At 42.7% G+C, this 22,365-nt stretch overlaps 5 protein-coding genes across 6 annotated transcripts; 4 read left to right on the top strand and 1 right to left on the bottom strand.

The window, feature by feature from the left end:
* Positions 1 to 292: 292 nt before the first annotated feature.
* On the bottom strand, positions 293 to 3,236 carry LOC116213771 (rhodanese-like domain-containing protein 11, chloroplastic). The gene is made up of 10 exons (XM_031548827.1): positions 2,955 to 3,236; positions 2,740 to 2,835; positions 2,376 to 2,483; positions 2,081 to 2,177; positions 1,776 to 1,815; positions 1,625 to 1,699; positions 1,381 to 1,468; positions 1,187 to 1,254; positions 831 to 903; positions 293 to 730 (listed from the first exon to the last, which is right to left on the bottom strand). Exons 1-10 carry the CDS (start codon positions 3,219 to 3,221, stop codon positions 647 to 649), a joined length of 996 nt encoding a protein of 331 aa, XP_031404687.1. The 5' UTR covers positions 3,222 to 3,236; the 3' UTR covers positions 293 to 646.
* Positions 3,237 to 5,384: 2,148 nt separating this feature from the next.
* Positions 5,385 to 7,204, top strand: LOC116213769 (cytochrome P450 71A9-like). Its single transcript, XM_031548824.1, has 2 exons — positions 5,385 to 6,382; positions 6,480 to 7,204. The coding sequence occupies exons 1-2, from the start codon at positions 5,420 to 5,422 to the stop codon at positions 7,077 to 7,079; spliced, it is 1,563 nt and encodes a 520-aa protein (XP_031404684.1). The 5' UTR covers positions 5,385 to 5,419; the 3' UTR covers positions 7,080 to 7,204.
* A 2,554-nt stretch (positions 7,205 to 9,758) lies between these two features.
* On the top strand, positions 9,759 to 13,345 carry LOC116213770 (E3 ubiquitin-protein ligase RGLG2-like). Of its 2 annotated transcripts, XM_031548825.1 has the most exons (13): positions 9,759 to 10,013; positions 10,096 to 10,269; positions 10,470 to 10,742; positions 11,145 to 11,229; positions 11,314 to 11,454; positions 11,535 to 11,648; positions 11,753 to 11,850; positions 11,940 to 12,019; positions 12,100 to 12,205; positions 12,332 to 12,459; positions 12,558 to 12,729; positions 12,822 to 12,878; positions 12,962 to 13,345. In XM_031548825.1, exons 2-13 carry the CDS (start codon positions 10,162 to 10,164, stop codon positions 13,040 to 13,042), a joined length of 1,443 nt encoding a protein of 480 aa, XP_031404685.1. In that variant the 5' UTR covers positions 9,759 to 10,013; positions 10,096 to 10,161; the 3' UTR covers positions 13,043 to 13,345. The 2 variants fall into 2 exon arrangements, with proteins under 2 accessions (XP_031404685.1, XP_031404686.1); XM_031548826.1 differs by lacking the exon at positions 10,096 to 10,269 and having other exon boundaries at positions 9,763 to 10,013.
* An 83-nt stretch (positions 13,346 to 13,428) lies between these two features.
* Positions 13,429 to 15,482, top strand: LOC116213768 (aldehyde oxidase GLOX-like). Its single transcript, XM_031548822.1, has one exon. The coding sequence runs from the start codon at positions 13,458 to 13,460 to the stop codon at positions 15,228 to 15,230; it is 1,773 nt and encodes a 590-aa protein (XP_031404682.1). The 5' UTR covers positions 13,429 to 13,457; the 3' UTR covers positions 15,231 to 15,482.
* A 1,243-nt stretch (positions 15,483 to 16,725) lies between these two features.
* Positions 16,726 to 20,701, top strand: LOC116213765 (probable galactinol--sucrose galactosyltransferase 2). Its single transcript, XM_031548819.1, has 14 exons — positions 16,726 to 17,091; positions 17,311 to 17,576; positions 17,660 to 17,750; positions 17,840 to 17,888; positions 17,983 to 18,074; positions 18,183 to 18,290; positions 18,383 to 18,502; positions 18,615 to 19,025; positions 19,126 to 19,267; positions 19,345 to 19,412; positions 19,519 to 19,653; positions 19,743 to 19,954; positions 20,034 to 20,122; positions 20,218 to 20,701. The coding sequence occupies exons 1-14, from the start codon at positions 16,769 to 16,771 to the stop codon at positions 20,497 to 20,499; spliced, it is 2,388 nt and encodes a 795-aa protein (XP_031404679.1). The 5' UTR covers positions 16,726 to 16,768; the 3' UTR covers positions 20,500 to 20,701.
* The last annotated feature ends 1,664 nt before the right edge of the window (positions 20,702 to 22,365 follow it).

Below are 22,365 nucleotides of genomic sequence, written 5' to 3'. Positions count from 1 at the left end.
CCATGTGTTCACGTCTTCGCTGACCAGAATCTGATCTTGTTGATTCGATCACCTTCAAGGCTTTCTTTGTAATTATCATCCCTACCTTGAGCGGGAGAGTGGATTCGCTTTTTAAACGGCTCATATTAAATGGAAACTCTGTTCAGTCATTGTATCATAGACTCGTTAATGCAGTCCTTTGTTGCTCTTCTTGCTGCAAGGATGTGAGAACCCAAATTCCTGTTACTTGGATCTTTTTCCTGCATCAGAATGCCCGAACAACAATACAGCAGGTTACACAAGACATCGGTGGTTGAGACAATCATACTAAACGATAGAGATCTGAACCATTATTAGACATAAGTTACAATCCAATATACACATCACCGGAAGAACAAAACTCAAGGGCTGACCTACTTACGTTTCGTGGACAAGTCAATGGGAGGTGGCTGATTCTACGAAACCAATGCCCACAAACAGTCTTTGACTGGAATTTACTAGTAAAAAGCAGAGACTAAAAACAGATGTCCATGCAGAATCAAAGGAGCCGGGGTCTCACAGCTTCTAAGCATTGTGAGTCCCAGCTAGGAGTTCAAATATCCAAAACTGAATATCAGCATCATTTAAATTGAACAGGAGAAGTCTAGTCTATATCGACGACAAAACCTCAGTGGGATCTTAACTCCTGAAGATAACGTCCTACTTGCTGGGCACCAACAAATAAGGCATCAGCTATGAGAATGAGCCCCACCTGTATTGTAAATTAAGTATCAGAACATTATCCTTTAAGAAATGTTGCAAATGGTACCATGAAATTGAGGGACTAACACAGGAGGAAAAAAGATAATTACCAGACGAGCAGAAAAGACTAATCTATAACCCCAACCTTCTCTAGCAGCGGCAGCTCTTTGTTGATCAGTCCATCTGAGATTAAGGAAAAGGAGACTCTTAGTTTAATTATTAAAAAAAAAGAAGTTTCAATATCTTGAGATTATTCAATCTTTGATAAAACAGTTCCTAACTGATGTAATCTTGCAAGGCAAAGGCATTTTGCCATATTGGGTCTGACAGGATGTCATTTTAACTTATCTACTGCCATATCCGAGGAGGGAATCTAGTATGCAGAAGAAAGGAGGCTAAAATAGAGATTTTGCTATATTGATGCCACATATATCCACCATAGGAGTGGTGAAGATTAGGCAGCTACCCCAGAAATTCTGAAACTCCACCAATTCCAGCGAATTTAAGAGGCTGCAGACCTTCCCTGGCGAGATCCTGCTTCACATATGGTTCAGATTAACTTTGTTGACTAACTGGCCTGCTCTTATCAAAGCCGCCGAAAACGAATGCAACAGTAAATAGATCCAATGATGACGAATAAGTTATGAACGGGAGATATACCTCCTCTTCAGCAGCCTCCAGACCACCCTGAACCCAGAAAAGGTTTCCATAGCCAGAATTATATAGCAGTTCACATGCAGCTAAAGATCTGTCATTTAGAATACCCAAAAATTATTAGATGATGGTCCAGGACCATGGATCCGCGAACTGATGTCAGAGCATATTGCAGAATGACATTTAGGTGAACTAGTTGATGACATCTGCTAAGTTTAACTGCATGAAGATGGATGAAAAGAGTTCTTACCTCAACCCCTTCTGGCACGCCACAATGAGGTCTGCCTCTTTTGGGAATTTTTCCTCGACCTTCGACAAGAACTGTCTGCCAATGGAGTAAATAATCACCTTGATGTATAGGACAGTTCAATAAGAATGGACAAAAAGGTTTCTGAACGTACTTGTTATAAGCCACTGTTGGTGCACCGCTCCACCATCCACCTAGAAACAAGAAGTTGTCATTTTAGGTAGAATTTCCTATATATTCCAATTAAACTCATGTGAAAAGTCAAATCTTTACATGGTATCTGAAATAGGAGGAATCAAACTCATAAACAAAAGGTTTCACTCTGCAGCTCCTCAATATGGTGACCTTCCCCGATGTTTATCAGACTCACCAAATATAAACATAAATGCAAGCTAAGTACAAAGCTAATGATGGTAATATATGAGGAAAAGGATGCAGATGCATGACACGTATCAGTACCCATCACAAAGTTTGTGACCTTTCTGTAGAGAGTCCCAGCATCCAAGTTACCATCAACATCGAAGATCGGAATCCATGTTGAACCCTTCACCCATGCCTTCAACATTATCAAAAAAGGAGAACAACAAGAATAGTTCATTAAAGATGAGGTTGAGAATGACTGTGTCTTTCGAGGCAAGAAAGATGCATGCGCGCAAGTTAATAGCAACATTCTAACTTCTAGTACCATATTAAAGTATAAAGCTAAAGTTCACAAAGCGGAAAGAGCACGAACAGAAAATACAAAATCATTCACCTTGTTGCGTTCCACAGCAGGGCGAACATCAAGCAGGGTCTTATCAGACAACTGAATCGCATATCCAGCTTCCCTCGGAGTCAAAACTTTAATCTTCCCTTCTCTTATCTACTGACCGAAACCGAGAATCATCTCTTCAAAATCCCAACGTAGGTACTCATGAAACAAAATTTTCATGAATGTTGAACTAGCAATCGATTATTTTGGCATTGTAAGCTTCAACAGTCAAACTGAATGCGTAAAAAAAAAAAAGCACCACTCAGTGGATAACAAGCAAGCATTTAGTCCATCTCTAGCTAAAATAAAAGACCAACTTGAGACTGACAGCATCCCATGAAACAGTGGTCGCAGGAATAGTTTGTACCAGGGAGTCCCATCTCTTCCTAGCAGCAGCCATGTCCTTCATTTGCTTCAAGTCGTAGTCATCAGTTTCAGCTACCATTCTGATAACTCCCCATTTCTGAAACCAAAAAAAAGAAAAGTTTGAGAGAGAGATAAAGATTGAATATCTTCCTGATTATTAGCTCGAAAGAACAGTCCATGAGCAATTAGTTCAAGGAAGAGTGATGAATCACAGACTTTGCGGTGGACTCCGTTGGACCGCCCGAGTTTGAGAGAAGGTGGGGCCACCGACGCGAGGGAATGCGTCCTTCCGCTGCCATGTCTGTAGGAACTGGAGCTGGCAATTCTGAGACCGCTGAGAGCTGGAAGCCCCAGAGCTTCCATTAATGGAGACCTTGTATGAGATTTTCTCTCGACAGTGAAAGAAGACAGAGGACGGAGAATTTGCCTTCCTTTTATCTCGCCATGGTGATGATGATAACGCTGCTGATGAGGAAGATGCATTATCTTGGAAAAATCTCATTTTGCTCCCCGGAATTTTACCTTGGCGTACGTTGCACCCTCAAGTTTTTCACTTTTCCATTATGCACCCCACAGTTTAGGCTCTCCATTGAAAATATGGCACCAACGAGATTGGTATGACACAGTGTTGTTTTTCGGTCGAACTTTTTGACCGGAATGAAAGGCCCCGGCTCAGCCAGAGTTAAGCTGGCACTGCAGGTTGAGTGGTGCGGGTGTGCGCCCACAGCCCCTTGAAAATCCAAAGGACCGGGTTATTTAAGCTGTCGTAAGACAAAAGGGGAGCCACCCCAACCATTGGGACTAACAGCTTATACCGTCAATACTACCGCTAGAGTCTACGGTTTCCGGGAAGCTGTCTGTCTTCACTCTTTTTTTCTGCAGGTCCTTAATTCATCCCCAAGATGCAAGGTCCCTCCTTGAACAGCACTGCAAATATGAAGAGATCCTCCGAACAAAGTGAACATACACACGCCAAGAAATGCCAGCTAGTTCAGCAGTAAAAATCACCTGTTCGTTCCACGATTACCATTTGACAGCAACTCTCCATTCCGAACCTGTTTCGGGTGTGTTGAATCAATCCGGATACTCGTGAAAACTTTCTATCCTGAATCTTTTCGTTGTTCCATTAAAATTGAGTTACTTGTATGGTAATTCATTAGCTGATCAACCAATTATCAATGTGCTTTAAATTGTTGGAGCTTTCGAATCTGTAGTACGTTCTGAATATTTCTTCAGTATATTAATCTGCAGCGTTCTGGGCAAACCTCGTAATTTCCAGCCAAAATTGTGCTCCTCGAGGCCTTAGCTGCAGCCACAGTACTTTTCAATCGGGGAGTTCTTCTTGAAACGACCGACTGAACAAGATGCTGATATATGAGTTAGCAAAAGTCATGGCCCCTACTCGGGAATCTGCAAACGAATCTGGTGAGAGAGATTTCTGAACAGATCGTTGAATTTCCAAGGACAGGACTGTGACATCCCGACTTTATAATGCTTGTATAAGTACATTTTCACATTTTAATAGTTTTCATTAGATTTATTTATTTATTTATTAATGATATAATTTTTAATTTTAAGAAGATAAATATTAAGTTTGACTTTCCATGCGTTAAATTTTCCTTCACCCTTCCCTTTCCACACTGCCAACTCAATTTCATCCCTTCCACCGCCGTAACTTTTCGAGGTGTTTAATAAATCCTTGTGCTTTCATTCCTCTATCGTGGCACTCTTCTCGGCCATAACAGAGAAATTGAGAGAGTTTGAGCAGCCGAGAGAGATTTTTACTCGTCCGATCGAATTTATAATTTTTTTAATATTCCTAATTTGTATGAAAAATTATCAGTATTTATCTATTTTGTCATGTAAAATTTGAAAAATTTTACAAGGACTTCGATTTCACGCAATTGGCACGGCAAGCAGGCTGTCCTGGGATAAGTATCTGTGTTGTGCTGATCGAACTGGCTCTATCAAATGTCCTGATACCATGCATTTGTTTGTTTTAAATGAAGCTACTGCGAATTCTTATCTATTCTTTTTGAAGCCACAACATTCGATTGGGATGTTTTGTCTTGTATGTTCAGGATATTTGGACAATCAAGCAAATGTTGGCTCCATCAAAGTCAATGTTACGGGGAACGGAGTATCATCCGTTTAGTTTCGCAGTTAAAATAATAAAAATTTTAATTTTAACTTTTAACTCAATACACTACGCAATAAAAATACACATTTCCCAAGTTAAAAATTTTAACTTTAACTCAACGCATTACACAATCATTTATCATTTTTCACAATCAAAATTAAAATTACTTTAACTCTGAAATCAAACGCACCAAACCCAACTGACGAAGGCAAGCGGACTTTCTTACATGTCTACTCCAGATCCCACCCGAAAGCTTTCCGATATCGATGCATAGGTGAGATCACTCGGGAAGGGGTCTTCCATTTATCTATATGCAACTTGTCAAGTGGATCATAATTTCAACTCATCTTTTGTTTATCATATATGCTCATTGAAATGAAATTTCCTATCCTGCTTCCACAGAGATTAGTGATCGTCAGATCTGTTAAAGAATATTTTAATCGGATATTAATTTATGTTGCTCCTGAAGTAATCAGCTTCCTCAAGATATGGCCGAAGAAATATATTATGTGGCCTAAAGACTTCTTATTTTCACACATCAATGGCGATCTCTATCACCGTTTCATCTCTCTGGTTTCCGAGCAATCACAACATGAATGCTCCGCTTGTTGTACCTGTGACCCTCTCTTGCACTTTCCTCCTACCCCTACTGTTATGGTGGCGGCTTTTCATTGCCCGCTCGAAAAGGACAACTCGAAGGCCCGGAAACCTCCCTCCCGGTCCTTGGAAGTTGCCCCTCATCGGGAACTTGCACCAGCTCGGGCCCTTACCCCACCACTCGCTGGCTCGCCTGTCCCGGAAGTATGGACCGATCATGTTCCTGCAGTTCGGGTCGATACCCACTCTTGTGATCTCTTCGGATGAGATGGCCCAGGAGGTTTTCAAGACTCATGATCGCGCTTTCTCGGGCAGGCCCGCCTTTTTTGCTGCAAGGAAGCTCACTTACAACTGTTCTGATGTCAGCTTTGGTCCCTATGGAGATACATGGAAAGCCCTCAGGAAGATAGTAGTCCTGGAACTTTTAAGCACGAAGAGGGTCCAATCATTTCAGTCGGTTAGGGACGAAGAGATTGCCCTCATGCTCGACACCATCCATCATAGCTCATCTGCAGGTCCCATCAATCTGAGTGAGGTGACCATGGTCTTAAGCAATAATGTTGTGTGTCGGGCCACATTTGGTAAGAGATTTTACACAGAAGGAGATGGCAGAACTAGCAAGTTCTACGAGACGACTCGTGAGATACAAAATGTGTTAGGAGGTTTCTGTGTCGCGGACTTGTTTCCAAGACTGGACTGGTTTAACAAGCTCAACGGGCTCAAGGGAAAGATCGAGAAGAATTTCAGGCAGCTAGATTTATTGTACGATGAAGTGATCGAGGAACACAAGGACCCCAGAAGACCGAAGCCCGAGCACGAAGATCTCGTCGATGTATTGCTCCGTTTGCAGAAGGACCCAAATCAAGAAATCCGCCTCACTGATGACAACATAAAGGGTACCCTCACTGTAAGTTCTTTGCTGCTTTTTTTTGGGTGTATATTTCTAAGTATGGTTTCTGTCATAAATATCGAGGTTGAGATTTTCATTTTCTTGCAAATTCCAGGATATGTTCAATGCAGGAACTGATACTTCATCTGCAACTCTAGTATGGACAATGGCTGAACTGATCAAGAACCCGTCGGTATTGAAGAAGGTAACGGAAGAGGTCCGAGAAGCTGTGAAGGGAAAACCCAAGGTAGAGGAGACCGATCTTCCGAGCCTCACGTACTTAAGATCAGTCATAAAAGAGGGACTAAGGCTTCATCCACCTGTCCCGCTCCTAGTTCCAAGAGAAACCATAGAGAGTTGCAAAATTATGGGGTACGAGATTCCTGCCAAAACAACTGTGTTTGTTAATGCGTTAGCTATAGCCACGGACCCAAAGATTTGGGAATCCCCCATGGAGTTCCGGCCTGAGAGGTTTCTGAACAGCTCGGTTGATTTCCGAGGGACAGACTTTCAGTTCTTGCCCTTCGGAGCAGGACGAAGAGGTTGTCCCGGGATTAGTTTTGGGGTTGTGCTGATCGAGTTGGCTCTTGCAAATCTCCTGAGCCAATTTGAGTGGAGTCTCCCAGAAGGGATCGATCTTGATATGGAAGAAGTCTCTGGTCTCACAACACATAAAAAAACTCCCCTCTGCCTGATTGCAACCCCTCACTGCTAACTAATTCATTCTCTTTGGAAATGTTTCCTGATGAAGACCTTTTTCCCGGACTGGTCCTTGCTGAAAAAAAATCACTTTCCCTTTTGCCACCCACCCTCGCCCGCCCGCCACCGGACCCCCCCTCCCCCCCCAAAAAAAAAAAGAGCCAAAATCCTCTGTCCTTCTATATATGTGTGTGTAAGTATTGCTAGTTTGATATTGTCTTATAACTCCAAGTTTGAATTCCTGTTTTGTGACATATGCGAAGAACTCTTTGAAGCATGCAGTTGCAATTGAACCTCAGTCGCACTCTTTCTGAAGCCTCCCTCTCTTTTTGCTGTTATTGCATATAGCTAGGAGTAGATTGTGGCCATTTATATCCCGGACTTCTAGTCCGGCAAAATTTGAGGAATGTTTGATAACGAAACCATTGATTAAGAAGTGATCTGTAAAAAGACATGGGAATAACTAAGGGAATAGCTGGCATTTGAAGCAGCTATTGATTATATTATAATCCTGAGTATCTTCTGCCTACTTGACTTATCTATTCGGATGGAAGACTTGTATGAAAAGGGCAAGGATGATTTTTCATATCTATGCATGAATTAGATACATAAAGGATGAATTAGATGCATAAAGGATATATATAGGATCTCTAGTAGATCATAAAAACCCATGATCGACCGACCAAACTTACATCAGCATATCTATATAAATATATACTCGATCAGAAGACGAGATCTCTTGCAGATCAAGAAAGTTTTCGCTTGTTTTTTTGTCTGCCGCGAAGATCATTAAAGTATTGAGCTCACGTTCTATTTCCCCTACTTTGCATTCGAGTTGACAGGCGAAATTTTGTAGTCTTAAGGAAGGACCGGAAGCTGCTTTAGTAAATAGGTGAAGCTCCTTTCCATTAAGCTCAAGTGAAACAGGAACATGCTCGTTCCAAAGTAACAAGCTCGTCTACACTCAACATGCCAAAGTAATTGTAAATATGACAATATATAAATCAGGTCCTTGGATTAATTATTAAGTATCCTCCCAATTCCCAAAAGTTGGATATGTCTAATCCACGCTCCATGTTCTTTCAGTTTTCCATCAGTTATTAGTTTCCTAATGTTGTGAATCCGAAGCATATTTCTCCTGACTGCGCTATTATGCCTCTGGTCTCGGTGCATGACATATACAACCTGAAGCCACAGATATCTCCCGCTGAGCCCGAGAAAAGTTGCCTATCGTGGATTTGCACCAGCTCGGTCCTCCAACCACCGGTTGCTGGCCCCCCTTTCTCGGGATTATGGGCAATCATATTCCAGCAGCTTTGGTCGAATCCACTCTTGATCTCTACAATGTAAATGACCTGGGAGCTTATTCAACGACCATGATTGCATCTTCTCAGGCTGCCATTCCCTGTTCATTGAAAGGACCATTACTCGTAAAACTTTTAATATATTGGTGTCAGCCCATACAGAGAAGCTACAGAGTGGGGATTCCCTGGACGAGTTTAGGCAGGAGAGGTTCTTGAAGAGCTCAATCAATTTCCAATGACAGGATTTCACTTTCTTGGCCTTAGGAGCAGGAAGAGGCTGTTCCACAAGCTAAATCTCGCGAAACTCCTAGACTGCTTCGGCCGAAAACTTCCTGAAGGCATGTTCGTAGAAAGACATTGACATGAAAGAAGTCTATGCATGGTTGAGACAATTCTCCTTGCCTCATTGCAACGCCTATCACATTACTAGTTTGTTTTCTTCGGAAATATCAAAGTTTCCTTTTCAACTGTTTATACGACAGAAGATGTGCTTCCAATGTTGTCCTTGATTTTCTTCGGAAATGGATATCATTTTCCTTTTCAACTGTTAATATGACGAGATGTGCTCTTGGTGCTGTCATCAACGTGCTTTCAACTGTTTACATCTAGCAGTTTCCTATATATATCAGCTTCCAGAATAACGGGAAATGACTACAGTTTCGAATCGTCTCTTGCTTGTCTTAACAACAGTTCAGTGCAGTTTTCAACTTTTGATCATTTTCACTATAGAATGGTTCAAAAAGTACGTGTTTGAAAACCTTAACAAGAGAGAGAAAAAAACAATTACTCGAACGTCATGTGATTATGAGATCAGAATCAAAGTCGTATTCATCAAATTGAGGGAAATAGATTTAGCCGACACGCAACAGTTATAGGTGATCAGCGGCAGCTATGCTTTATAGCATACAGATATTATGAAAAGAACCTTTTGCCAATTATTCAACTCACTGGGACAACATTAAACAACCGTTTTCTCATCTCAATCACTTTTTTCTATATAAACTGGGTCCGTATAGAATTTGGGAGAGTGACGATGCCGAGCTGTCGTGTCTTTCTTTGTTTGCATTAGATACACTGACCAAAATTGACAGAGACAGTGACATCTGAAGCTGCTGAGTCCTGATCTTTTAAAGGATTAAGACACCAACGTTTAACTGTAAATCTAATAATTCAACAGAGGATGAGGATTCTGATAGATCAAGGAAATATTTCTCCTCTTTTGTTGTCCCAGAAGATCAAGAAATTGTTGGGAGGGAACCGACAGCTCCACCTCACCTGCCCATCATCACTTCACTGCAGTAAAAAATGGCGACTGCTGGTAAAAGGCCAAATCTGCTGACACTCTACTGGCTACAGCACCCAAGTCGGAAAAAGCTTCTCTCTTTATGTTATGTTACTTACGACAAGAAAAAGATAAACTTTTTCTCTCCGAAGTTGGGTTCCTTCGTGGAACCTCCCCTCCTCCTCCCTCCTCCCTCCTCCCTCCTTCCTCCGTCCTCATCACCGCATCATCTTCAACTTGACTGCTTTCAATTCAACAGACACTCTCTCTGTCTCTTCAGCTCAGCTCAATTTAGCCTCTGTTGACTCGGCCTCTACACTCTCCTGAGGTCTGATGCCGTACAGAGTGGATTGCCCCCATTAAGGTTTGGTGATAATTTATTGATTCTTGTAAAGGGTTCTTCCTTGTTTGGCCCTCTGCTGTTTGCAGCTGCGTGGTGTTTGTAGGTAGAAGGGGTTCTTAAAGATCCGATCTTGAAAGCAATTGGGGCTTTAATTGTGCCTCCTCCGAAAATGGCCGATTCCATTTTCAACTGGTCACTGGCATTTGTGAGCATTTTGATGGAAAATGCTCGAGAATGGCATAAATTTCTTGCCCAAGAAATGCTTGAGCTCAAAATGGTTATGATATCTTCTCCTCACTGGAGCCCTTAAAGTTTTAATCTTTTTAGCTTTTGATAAAGTTACTATTTTCAGAGGCAGATTCCCATTTCCCAGCACTTTCAATGGCTGAAGGGTCAGCTAAAGTTGCAGGGTGATGTTAAATATAATATAACGAACCCTTATTGTTCTTTGGCTCAATAATCAGTTTTCTGCTACAGAAAAATTGTGATCTGTGGAGTTTGATGGGTGGGAGACTTTCGAAACGCAATAGTGCGAGGTATTCGTCTTACGGCGGCTCGAGTTCGCATCCGTGGGGCCATCAGAGCTATCCTGATCCTCGGTATTCTTTACCTCGCGAAGATTATGCAGCACCACAGCAGCATTACCCGCCCCCTCCTCAAAGCTATGGGGGTTATGGCCCTCCTCAGTCTAGAAGAAAACTGGAGAGGAAGTTCTCCAAAATAGATGATGATTATACTAGCCTTGAGCAGGTCAGTGTATATTATATTTTTACTCCTTTACTTTCTGATAGTTCGGGGTCACATGTAAAGTTCTAAGCTCCGAGAAATGGGCTGATAGCTGACAAGTGGTAAGGTTAAACACAATGTTATGACCTCAAGTGTCATTTATCAATGATTCAGCAGATTGATCATTAGTAAAATTTCACCTTGGGATAAATTTCTTGATGCAACTTGAAGATTCTGAGCAGACAAGAGTCAGAGTGACGTAGCACGTTACAAATACGGTTAAGAAATGGTTACAAAATCCGCAAAATTACAAATACGGTTAAGAAACAGATTCGAAGGGCCTTACTCAGAATGAGCTAATAGGAAATATTACCTTAACAGAAGAATTTGACTGCAATTTCTGCCATAATCTTTCCATTTCTACAGGTTACAGAAGCCCTAGCACGTGCTGGGCTGGAGTCTTCGAATCTTATTGTTGGAATCGACTTTACAAAGAGTAACGAGTGGACAGGTTGGGACCAGTGAATGTAATGTTTCTGACTCCTCCATTTGAAGTTGTGTCAACAAACATAAGCTTGAATTGCTTGCATGGTAGGTGCAAGGTCATTCAACCGGAGAAGCCTTCATCACATCGGAGATGGCCAAAATCCATATGAACAGGCAATCTCAATAATTGGGAAAACATTATCATCCTTTGACGAGGACAATTTGATACCCTGTTTTGGCTTCGGAGATGGTATTCCTTTCTTAGTCGCTTATTTACGTTTACAATTTTATATGATGTGGATGAGATTTTCATGCTCTTTGTTCGTGCAGCCTCAACGCATGATCAAGAAGTTTTTAGCTTTTATCCAGATGAAAGATTCTGTAATGGGTTTGAAGAGGTTTTGATGCGTTATAGAGAACTGGTTCCTCAACTAAGATTGGCAGGTTTGAACTCTCTCTCTCTCCACTTGAGCAAATTTCGTATTTATCGGCCTGGTGCTTCTTCAACTCGCTGTATTAACTATTAGGTTCCTTCTTCTATTTGACAGGGCCCACATCATTTGCTCCAATAGTTGAGATGGCCATTACAATAGTTGAGCAGAGTGGAGGCCAGTACCATGTCTTAGTAATAATTGCAGATGGGCAGGTTCGCGATTTTGTACCTCTTCTGAAGTAAAGCATGTGATAGAATCACTTGTGAGGCAGTTGTTAGTGTTCATGTCATTCCTGTAATAGGTAACAAGAAGTGTTGATACAAATGGTGGCCAGTTAAGTCCCCAGGAGAAAAGCACTGTTGAAGCGATTGTAAAAGCAAGGTACTAGCTGCTAATGAACCTCTTCCGAGATCACTTTTTCTTTCCAACATTACGTTAAAATGTTCATATTTAATTGGCAGCGAGTATCCCCTGTCGATTATACTTGTCGGTGTTGGAGATGGACCGTGGGACATGATGAAGGAATTCGATGATAATATTCCTGCCCGTGCCTTTGATAACTTCCAGGCAAATATTGGTTCAAATGAAGTCCCTCCTCCCCCCCCCCCCCCCCCCCCCCCCCCCCCCCCCCCCCCCGCCCAATATATATATGCAATTCCTAGCTGATGAATTTGTTTATATCCACTGGTGCAGTTTGTAAATTTCACAGAGATAATGTCGAAGAATATGGATCGATCAAGAAAAGAAGCAGAATTTGCTCTTGCAGCTCTAATGGAAATACCTTCCCAGTACAGAGCTACGCTGGAGCTTAATATACTTGGGTATCCGTAACACCAAAAGCTCATCAATTTACAGTTGGATTTTGATTTCTTCCCTTTGGCGTTTCAATTCTATTTTTGTTTTCTTTATAATTGACCAGTACTCGTAGAGGGAAAGGGATAGATCGGGTTTCTCTTCCTCCGCCGCAGTACAATACATCTTCAACCACAAAACCTTCCCAATCAAGCAGTAGCTTTCGACCAAGTGCTCCTTCAGCTGAGCACGAGCCAGCTAGCGAGACAACTCCTTCGAGTTCTACTTCTGATAATAACGTACTGCCATCTTCGAATTTTCTATCTCCAAATTATTTCCCCCCCTGCAAATTCAGGCTCTCAAGCTGCTGTTCGTTTTGTATCTCTACCAGCTTTGCCCGATTTGCCTTGATAATGTGAAGGATATGGCCTTTGGTTGCGGTCATCAGGTAATAAAGTCGTATATGCTATTTCCTTATCTAGAGTCTCGTGGAATGCATCTTTTGATTTGTTCGCAAATTTATATGTGCAGACGTGCTGCGATTGTGGGGAACGACTGGACTCGTGCCCAATATGTCAAAGCTTCATACAAGTCAGGATAAAGCTCTATTAATCCCTCGAACTTCATGTTTATTCAAGCCCCCCAGCTTGCCAAGGTTCTTCTGCTTCAGGACCATTTATTGTACATACCAGCAGAGATAATTTGGATGGATAAGAGTGGGGTGGCTTCGATTTCATCTTCAGGTTAAGTTTGAATTCCAACCATTTGGAGGATGCGTTTGAGAATGTTCAGTGTATTGGTACAATAAGGTTGACAAAAAGTTTGGCAGTGAATCTGATAAATTAGAGGGTAATGTCATGCTTTTGGCGGTCGATCATCTTCTTGTGGAAATATAGAATTGTCAATTCATGCAAAGAAGCAGATGCTAATTTCCAGTGGTAGAACTACTGCAAATTTTGGTGGGTCGAAACTGAATGCTAGCAAAATTTTCTCCTTTGCACCGAAGATGCTGAGGAAATAACACCATATGCATGGTGCTATAAATTGGAGAACGTCTATTTTCATGATACACCATCAAGGAGATCCATATCTTTCTTCTCCTATGGCTAGTCGAAAAAACAGATCTCTTGTTCTCAGGTTAATTGTAACTGCAATCGGTTCTTTTCTATTTGTTGGGCCTTGTGGGGCCTCAGGAGGAAGGAGGGGTCGGTGGCGACTCCTTATGAATAACACGGGCGTGGTCCCGATGCACATGGCCCTGACTCATCTCAACACTGTTGTAATGTTTGATCAGACGGGGTTTGGCCCGTCGAGTTACAGGCTGCGTAAGCGTCTTAGAGGGAAGAAAAGGTGTAAAGCTACGGGGGCTGACTTGACAGACACATCTTGCTATGCGCACTCTATTGAGTACGATGTTTCTAGCAACAGGATCAGGGCACTGAGGCTTGACACTGATCCCTGGTGCTCCTCGGGGTCTTTTCTGAGCAATGGCACGCTCCTTCAGACTGGAGGATACAGGAAGGGCTCGCGCGGGATCCGCTACTTTAAGCCCTGCAACAGTGATTGGTGTGACTGGAGGCAGTCTAAGAGATCGTTATCGGTCCAGAGGTGGTATTCCTCCAGTCAGTTACTCCCTGAGGAGGGCAATCGGGTTATTCTAGTCGGAGGGCGAAGGGCGTTCTCTTACGAATTCGTGCCCAAGCATTCATCCACGGACAGGTCTCACGATCTTCCTTTCCTGCACCGAACACATAACCGGGATAATGATGAGAACAACCTCTATCCCTTTCTCCACCTTTCCTCAGACGGAAACTTGTTCATTTTCGCCAACCGCGACTCAATCCTCTTCAATTATAGAAGAAATAGGGTGGTCAAGACCTTCCCTCGAATCCCAGGGCGAGGATCGCGGAACTATCCAAGCTCTGGTTCGTCCGTGATCCTTCCATTGGAGCACGGCAACGGTTTTCAGAAGGTGGAAGTGATGCTTTGTGGAGGTTCCGCCCCTGGAGCTTATGAAGCTGCGGGCCAAGGGAAGTTCTTGAAGGGACTCCAAACTTGTGGTAGAATGGTGATCACAGGCAATAGGCACAGGTGGAAAATGGAGAAGATGCCAAAGCCCCGGTTGATGCACGATATGGTAATCCTCCCGACGGGCCAGATCTTGATCGTCAATGGTGCCAGACGAGGCGCCGCTGGGTGGAACAGGGCGACCGGCCCATCCCTCCGGCCTTATCTGTATGATCCGACCAAAGAATCGGGGACAAGGTTCTCCATCATGAGGTCCACAAAGGTAGCCCGAATGTACCACTCATCAGCTATTCTCCTGCCTAATGGGAGAGTCCTAGTGGGCGGGAGTAACCCGAACAAGGTGTACACCTTGGCGAATGTGACATACCCAACTGAGCTAAGGCTGCAAGAATTTATCCCGCACTACATGGACCGGCAATACCACAACCTCCGGCCGCAGAACCTGTCAGTGCAATACAATAGCAGTAGTGACTCTGGAGTCGGGTATGGAGGAGAATTCACGGTCAGGTTCCGGCTTGGGAGGAGGTGGCAAAGCAAGGCGGTCGAGTTCACGGCTTACGCCCCACCCTTCACGACCCACTCGGTGGCGATGAATCAGAGGATGCTTTGGCTGCATGGTGCGAGCATGGTGAGGGAACAGGGAGGGTGGGTGAGGGCGACGGTGGAGGCTCCTCCGTCACCGGAAGTTGCACCGCCAGGCTATTACATGCTGACCGTTGTTAATGGCGGGATTCCTAGCTTCTCTCACTGGGTTAGGTTCATAAATGCCTGAATAAAAGGCCCATCCTGATCCGTGTGAGATCCAATGGGCCGAAAATGAGAGTTGGGCTCAAAATGTGGCTCATCCATACGAAATCGGTGGGCCGTGATGGACGGACCACTACATATATGATGACGTCATTCATCATGCAATAAGGCGAGTCAATTAGACCAATCTTGATGGAGATAATTCCGGTGGAGTCAAACCAACCTTTTCCATGTGCCTAATAATATAATATTGTTTCAGTAATTGATTTCAGAGAAAGCAACTCGACAGTTTATCTGACCCCGATTAAAGAAAATATAAACTGTAATAACTCTTGTCTCGACGAGATGTAGTAACTAACTGCAGTCGTCTCGCGTTAAATAGATCACTAAGCTGCATTTTCAAAGTCAAGGACAATTCTTGAGATTCGTGATTGAATTCTTAGTCACTTCTCAAGTATAAAATCTCAAATAAGTGTGCAAAAAAATCGGACATTGGGGATTTGCACTTGGAGAGTGGCTAAATTTTCAGTCCGAGAACTAAGAATTTCTCCCGGAGTCAAATACCAACGTGGCCATTTTGGGGAGATCAGGCAGCCCACATGGATTAAAATGATGGGTGTTGAGTTGGGAAAAATAATCCGACTCATTGCCACATCAGAGGGGTCTCATCCAGACCCGGCAGGAACTCTCTTGATTCCCTCGGCCGCCACGCGTTTTATCCATTTTTCATGGAATAGTATTATATATATATATATATAAAAGCTAAGCTATGGACCAAAACAAGAAGAGCCTCATATTTTAAGTTAGTGGATAAAACTTGTCCCTTAATCTATAAAATGGCCTCTTTTTTCTTTTTCTTTTTAAGGCAAAAGATAATATATTAGTATTAGGAGGAGGATACATCTATATTAGGATAACCCTCAAATACACATGTCGAGTGAAGATTCGAATCCGAACAAAAACCAAAATGGCCTAGTGGATGAGGATGAGCACGAGGATTATCCGATGTAGGAATTCAAGAACATTTTCAATCCGAAAAAATTGCAAAGTAATCTAGAAGTATATATCCAAAATATAACTATTAATGTCCCAAGGGGACTAAGTCGTCCCATATCAAATCTTAAACTTTGATTTTTCTCAGAATTTATCCTAATTTATAATACGTACAAAATTAAACCATGGATCATGCCAATCAAATTACTTCTTTCAATTTGAATGGAAATGAAAATGTTAGTGAAAATCAAAATATTAATACAAAGAGAAAGGGGAATCTTTATATATTATCAAATGAAAAAAAAAAAAAAGGTTATTGAATTAGAGAATCGAAATGAAGAAGAAAAAGAATCTGCAGGCGGAGGTAATCTCGAATCAGATGCACAAAACCAAGAGAATCTTGGATCGGTTCTCTCAAAGGGCGCAAAATAGCATCAACAATTAGTTTGTCGATGCGTCATTGTCTGACGCGTCTCCACGGCTGACAAGTAAGGATAGCAACGACTGTTGGGGCTTATTCATTCATTTGGCGGATATAATAATAAATAGCAGACGGTCAGACGCATATGAATGTTTCCGATCTGCCGAACTTTCCCTTTCCCACGTAAACTTCCTTCTCTCGCTCTCCCTTGCCATTCCGGGAATCTCTTCGCGAGCTCTCATCCGTCGACCACGCACCGTGTGAAGCTCGTCGCTGCTGCAGCAAAGAAGATGGCGATCACTGCCACGCCGGCCATCCGGGACGGCCGCCTCGTGGTGCGGGGCAAGACGGTCCTGTCACGAGTCCCAGGCGACATCTCCCTCACGCCGGCTGGGCCGAGCTCGGTTTTCCTCGGTGCCACCTCGGCTGCGGCTCCGGACTCCCGTCACGTCTTCACCCTCGGCGTGCTCGAGTCAGTTTCCCGTTCTGCTCAATCTCATTACATTGCTGGCACCATTCTCTCTTGGATTTTCTTATGAATACTAATTATCCGGGGCAATGCGGTTTTAGTACCGTAGATGCACGCTTGAAAGTTGAAAAAATTCTGACTTTTTTCTTCTTTTTATTAACGGAGTAATCGGAATGAGTTTCAAGTCTTTGTTCTTACACCGTTTAGTTTCACATATTTCAGGGGATTCAAGTTCTTGTGTCTGTTCCGGCCGAAAATCTGGTGGATGATACCCCTAGTTGGCGAATCTGCTGATGAAATCCCGATCGAAACCCAAATGCTTCTCTTAGAAGCGCGAGAAGGGTGTGCCTTGGATGACGAGTCAATCTCGTCCGAGCAGAACTCTATGAGTGTGTTTTACATTCTCGTGTTACCGGTTCTTGAAGGTCCATTTCGAACAAGTCTGCAGGGGAACTCCATGAACGAGCTCGAATTCTGCATTGAATCTGGTGAGTTGTCTGCTGTTATGCTGATTTTCATCTCGACTTTAATCGGGCTATGGTCTGAGCTTTGTACCTTTGGGATGCTTCAGGAGACAAAGATGTGCAGGCAACGCAGGCACTGAAGGCAGTGTTTTTAAGTTCAGGAGATAACCCTTTTGAACTCATCAAAGATTCAGTGAAGTATGTTATTTTTTGTTTTCATGCTTGACATAGTTATAAATTGTTCGACTTTGTCCTTAAACGCTCTCCTCCATTGCATTTCGATGCAGAATACTCACGAAGCTCAAAGGTACTTTTAGCCACATTGACAACAAGAAGGTACATCGAACTTCTGTATATCCAAAGTGGACAGTTGTTGAAACTAGTATTATCCTGGCTGATTGATCTTTGTTAAATATTCTTTGTTTAAAAGATTCCGAGACATTTAGATTGGTTCGGATGGTGCACATGGGATGCTTTCTACTCTCAAGTCGATCCGCGAGGAATTAAAGAGGGCCTTCAGAGGTAAGAAATGATGCTAAAACATGTTATCAGTGCCTGACAATCTTAACGCATCAATTCCTTTATCTAAAGTCAGGATTGCTAACTGCCTATATTCATGTTTTCGGCTAGTTTCTTAGAAGGAGGCTGTTCACCAAAATTTCTGATCATTGATGATGGTTGGCAAGACACGGTGAACGAATTCTGCGAGGAGGGTGAGGCCCCGGCTGAAGGGACACAGTAAGCCTGGCATTTTCCTCCCATCACAGACGTTACCTTGCCTGATCACCGGTACTGACAAACATATTTAATCCCTTCATGTTCTCTGTCAGGTTTGCCACCAGATTGGTTGATATTAAAGAGAACAAAAAATTCACGAACACAGGTTCTGAAGGATCTTGCAATAATTTGCATGAGTTAATCAATTACATCAAAGAAAAATACGGTTTGAAGTAAGATGTTGGCACTGCCTTTACTTCTATAACCCTGTCCTGTCTCCATTGAGTGTATGAGTCACGATAATTTCGGTATGTCTAAGCTATAGTATTGCAATATGTAATGTAGATATGTGTACATGTGGCATGCTTTGGCGGGTTACTGGGGAGGCGTCCTCCCTACATCCAAGCACATGAAGAAGTACAACCCCGAACTGAGGTATCCAATCCAATCACCGGGTAACGTTGGGAACCTTCGGGATATTGCAATGGACAGCTTGGAGAAATACGGAGTTGGTGTGATAGACCCAAGAAAGATATTCGAGTTTTATAATGATCTCCACAGCTATCTGTCGAGCAGTGGGGTTGACGGAGTCAAGGTGGATGTTCAGAACTTAATGGAAACTTTAGGCAGTGGGCATGGTGGGCGCGTTTCATTGACCAGGCAGTATCAAGAAGCGCTCGAACGATCCATCTCAAAGAATTTCCCAGATAATAACTTGATTTGCTGCATGAGTCACAATTCCGACTCTCTCTACAGGTTCGCCTACTAATTATTTCTCCTGTTTCCCTTCAATAATCTTTGTACTTTTCGTTAGCAATACAGCGAGCTGACATGACCTATAATACGTTCTTGTCAGTTCGAAGGAGAGCGCCACTGCAAGAGCATCAGAAGATTTCATGCCGCGAGAACCAGCTTTTCAGACGCTGCACATCGCTTCTGTGGCCTTCAACAGCCTCCTCCTTGGTGAAATTGTGGTGCCTGACTGGGATATGTTTCATGTGAGTTTTCCTTTTCTTGCACCAAGTCAAGCCATTTTAAGAATTCATTCTAACTTCAAGTGCCCATTTTGTTTCAGAGCAAGCACGAGACAGCAGAGTTTCATGGGGCAGCAAGAGCAATAGGTGGTTGTGCAGTCTACGTAAGGTTGGTTGGTTTACATTCCTGATCTCTGTAGTGCTACTTGTATACGTCTATGAGAAGATAGGAGAACAATCTGATGGTGATTATCTGGATTCTGGATGATTCACAGTGACAAACCAGGAAATCACGACTTTAAAATCCTGAAAAAGCTGGTATTGCCTGACGGGTCAGTCCTGAGAGCTCGGCATGCTGGACGGCCTACTCGGGATTGCCTATTCAAGGATCCTGTGATGGATGGAGAAAGGTAATTGGACCTTCATCTGCTCTCGAGCATCTGAAATAATTATTCCAGTGTTGTTGTTTTAATTGGTCATAGCCCTGGTCCATCTGCAGTCTGCTGAAGATATGGAACTTGAATAAGTTAACTGGGGTCATTGGAGTATTCAACTGTCAAGGAGCTGGAAGTTGGCCTGTGAAGCCAAAAGCTGTCTCCTCTGGTCATCTCAACATTTCAGGATCTGTCAGCCCCCTTGATGTTGAGTTTCTTGAAGATATCGCAGGCGAGAACTGGGAAGGAGACTGTGCAGTATATGCGCACAACTCCGGTAAACATCAACGTCCTGCCTCTTTTCTTGTACCGACATTCGAGTACTCTTCAGTGAGCTCATAATCTTCGTGTTGCAGGGTCGCTTTCGAGGTTGACGAATACGGGAAAACTCATAGTGTCGTTGAAGACTCTAGAATGTGAAATATTCACCATTTCTCCGATTCGGGTCAGTACTCGGCAAAGCTTCCAGTTCTTTTGACGCAGAATCTCTCTTTTTGCATGTACTTCTACTGTTAACAGATTGAACTTGTCTATGATCAGGTTTTTAATCAGAATCTTCACTTTGCTCCCATCGGGTTGCTCGATATGTACAACTCAGGAGGAGCGATAGAAGCCATAAACTGCACAGCAAATACCTCCGGTTGCGTGGTAAAGATCGAAGCACGAGGATGCGGCAAACTTGGAGCCTATTCAAACTTTAAACCCGAGTTGTGTAAGGTGGACACAAGGGAATCCGAATTCTCGTACAACCACGGAAACAATATGCTGACAGTTCATCTTCCAATGGATTGCAGTTTCAGGGATATTGAGATCGTCTACTGATTCGTTTCTTGTGCCGCAAGAAACTGTATTTTTCCAAGAAGTAACTGTAATATTTTTGCGCTGTAATATGTTCGCATTGATTAACTCCGTGCGTGAACCATAGATAGTTTGCTGTACCATTTCCATTATATATGTAGTCACGGTCGTCTTGTATGTACATTAATGCTGCATAATGATAAGATTACGATTTTCATGCTCCGAACAATCCCTATTTGGGGTGTTTTATGTTTTTAGATGTCTCAAAAAGTCCGAATCCATACATATATGATCCGCCGATCTCAGATCAATGTTATGAAGATGGCTTGTCCGAGAAATGGACAACCCGATTAAAGAATAAGTTTTACGTTATATTCCTTTCGCTCCGTTGTAATTTGATATTAGGATATACACCCGCGAGATGCGGCGGGTTGCAAAACAAAAAACTTCTTCAATTTTTTAGCTTAACATAGTAATTTGTATCGAATCAAATATAGAGTATAGCTGAAACTAATGATAAAATTATTTATTTGTAAAAATTATGAATCGTCGATTGATTATAAATAATTCAGATTCTTTAAAAGATTATACTAATTAATTTTCATACAATATAAAAGGGAAATATTTCTCCAAGCTAATCTTAATTCGAGTTTTTAATATTTATAACTAGAAAACCATGATCGCAATATAATAAGTCTGAAGTGGTCCGCTAATTTTTAAGTGGACGACCTTTACTCGAAGTAGAATTTTGATCTTTTGTGGACCACAATTACAACGAAATATATCTAAGCGAGAATTAGTCTCAATCCAATAATACTTCGCGAACTAACAAGGAAATTCTTACACCCCGTCACATGCTTAGACGCCCCACTGTCAATAATCCAATTAATTCCATCACGAAGAAAAACCAAACCGGTACCAGTATTCGGGTCTGCATTATCATCATCTGGGCCCACTATGTTAAGGAGCTTTTAGAGTTGACCTTCAGACAGCCGATCTACTTTGCTGCTGCTGCTGGGCTGGTTAGAATGGGCTGCGTGGGCCTAAAGTCCTCCGGGCGGGTGCTGTTTTGTTGCCGGCCCAGCTCGCTGTCCTACATACCCTGGCCCAGTCTGTATTCTTCTTCCCGCACCTCCTGGCTGCTGCTTGCCTTTCTCCCCAGTTTGCACCCGACCCCAGCTCGTCGGAAAACCATGGAGAGCCCAGCATCGACTTTTGATGTGGCCGATTTTCCCGCAATGGTGACATGTCTTGCTGCTACTGCCACCACTCGAGACGCCGCCTCCAGAACCCGCTGCTACTCCCACCATAGCTGCCACTACCCGCGGCACCAGAAAATCCACCACTGCCTCCTCCAAAATTGCTACCTCCTGCTGCTCCATATTCTCCAACAAAATTACTGCCCACTCCCCCATTGCCATCTTCCCGAGAAAAGCCGCCTCAAGTCCAATATATATATTACCTTTTGATTTGAGAGAGAAATGGGGAGGTGAAATTGTGAACGGGGAACGCCTCCTTCTGGCTTCGAGAAATTAAGAAGAAGCTCGGGGATGATGTTTTGACCATAGTGGTTTACATGATGATGATCAAAGTTGTGACGTGGAGACAGATGAATAAGCACCCATAACTAAGATACACATTTCACCAAACAAACGACAACCGTCTTATTTGCTCAAATTTAAATTTTCACGAAAAATAATTAAGATCAATGTTGAGAATCAATCAATATTAAAAATAATCCCGCATCCGAACATAAAATTATTTTGGTTATTATAGAAGTTGGGTTCCACTATCTAATAGCTTCAGCTTTTGAGTTACAAATATACCGAATCATTTGTACCCTCAGTGAAATTTACATGTTATCATAGTCATTGTTTCACACATTCAAGC

Source organism: Punica granatum, chromosome 7 (genome assembly GCF_007655135.1).
Source record: "Punica granatum isolate Tunisia-2019 chromosome 7, ASM765513v2, whole genome shotgun sequence".
NCBI lineage: Eukaryota > Viridiplantae > Streptophyta > Magnoliopsida > Myrtales > Lythraceae > Punica > Punica granatum.
This window is presented reverse-complemented; position numbering and strand designations above follow the sequence as displayed.

Coding starts and splice junctions, on each gene's coding strand:
- LOC116213765 (XM_031548819.1), top strand. CDS start 16,769: ATGTTTCCGATCTGCCGAACTTTCCCTTTCCCACGTAAACTTCCTTCT. Junction 17,751..17,839: donor CTCATCAAAGATTCAGTGAA/GTATGTTATTTT, acceptor ATTTCGATGCAG/AATACTCACGAAGCTCAAAG. Junction 19,654..19,742: donor CCTGTGATGGATGGAGAAAG/GTAATTGGACCT, acceptor GTCCATCTGCAG/TCTGCTGAAGATATGGAACT.
- LOC116213769 (XM_031548824.1), top strand. CDS start 5,420: ATGGCGATCTCTATCACCGTTTCATCTCTCTGGTTTCCGAGCAATCAC. Junction 6,383..6,479: donor ACATAAAGGGTACCCTCACT/GTAAGTTCTTTG, acceptor TGCAAATTCCAG/GATATGTTCAATGCAGGAAC.
- LOC116213768 (XM_031548822.1), top strand. CDS start 13,458: ATGCATGGTGCTATAAATTGGAGAACGTCTATTTTCATGATACACCAT.
- LOC116213771 (XM_031548827.1), bottom strand. CDS start 3,221: ATGCATCTTCCTCATCAGCAGCGTTATCATCATCACCATGGCGAGATA. Junction 2,178..2,375: donor CTGCTGTGGAACGCAACAAG/GTGAATGATTTT, acceptor ATAATGTTGAAG/GCATGGGTGAAGGGTTCAAC. Junction 731..830: donor TAGTCTTTTCTGCTCGTCTG/GTAATTATCTTT, acceptor TTTACAATACAG/GTGGGGCTCATTCTCATAGC.
- LOC116213770 (XM_031548825.1), top strand. CDS start 10,162: ATGGCCGATTCCATTTTCAACTGGTCACTGGCATTTGTGAGCATTTTG. Junction 12,730..12,821: donor GTTCTACTTCTGATAATAAC/GTACTGCCATCT, acceptor TATCTCTACCAG/CTTTGCCCGATTTGCCTTGA. Junction 12,879..12,961: donor CCTTTGGTTGCGGTCATCAG/GTAATAAAGTCG, acceptor TTATATGTGCAG/ACGTGCTGCGATTGTGGGGA.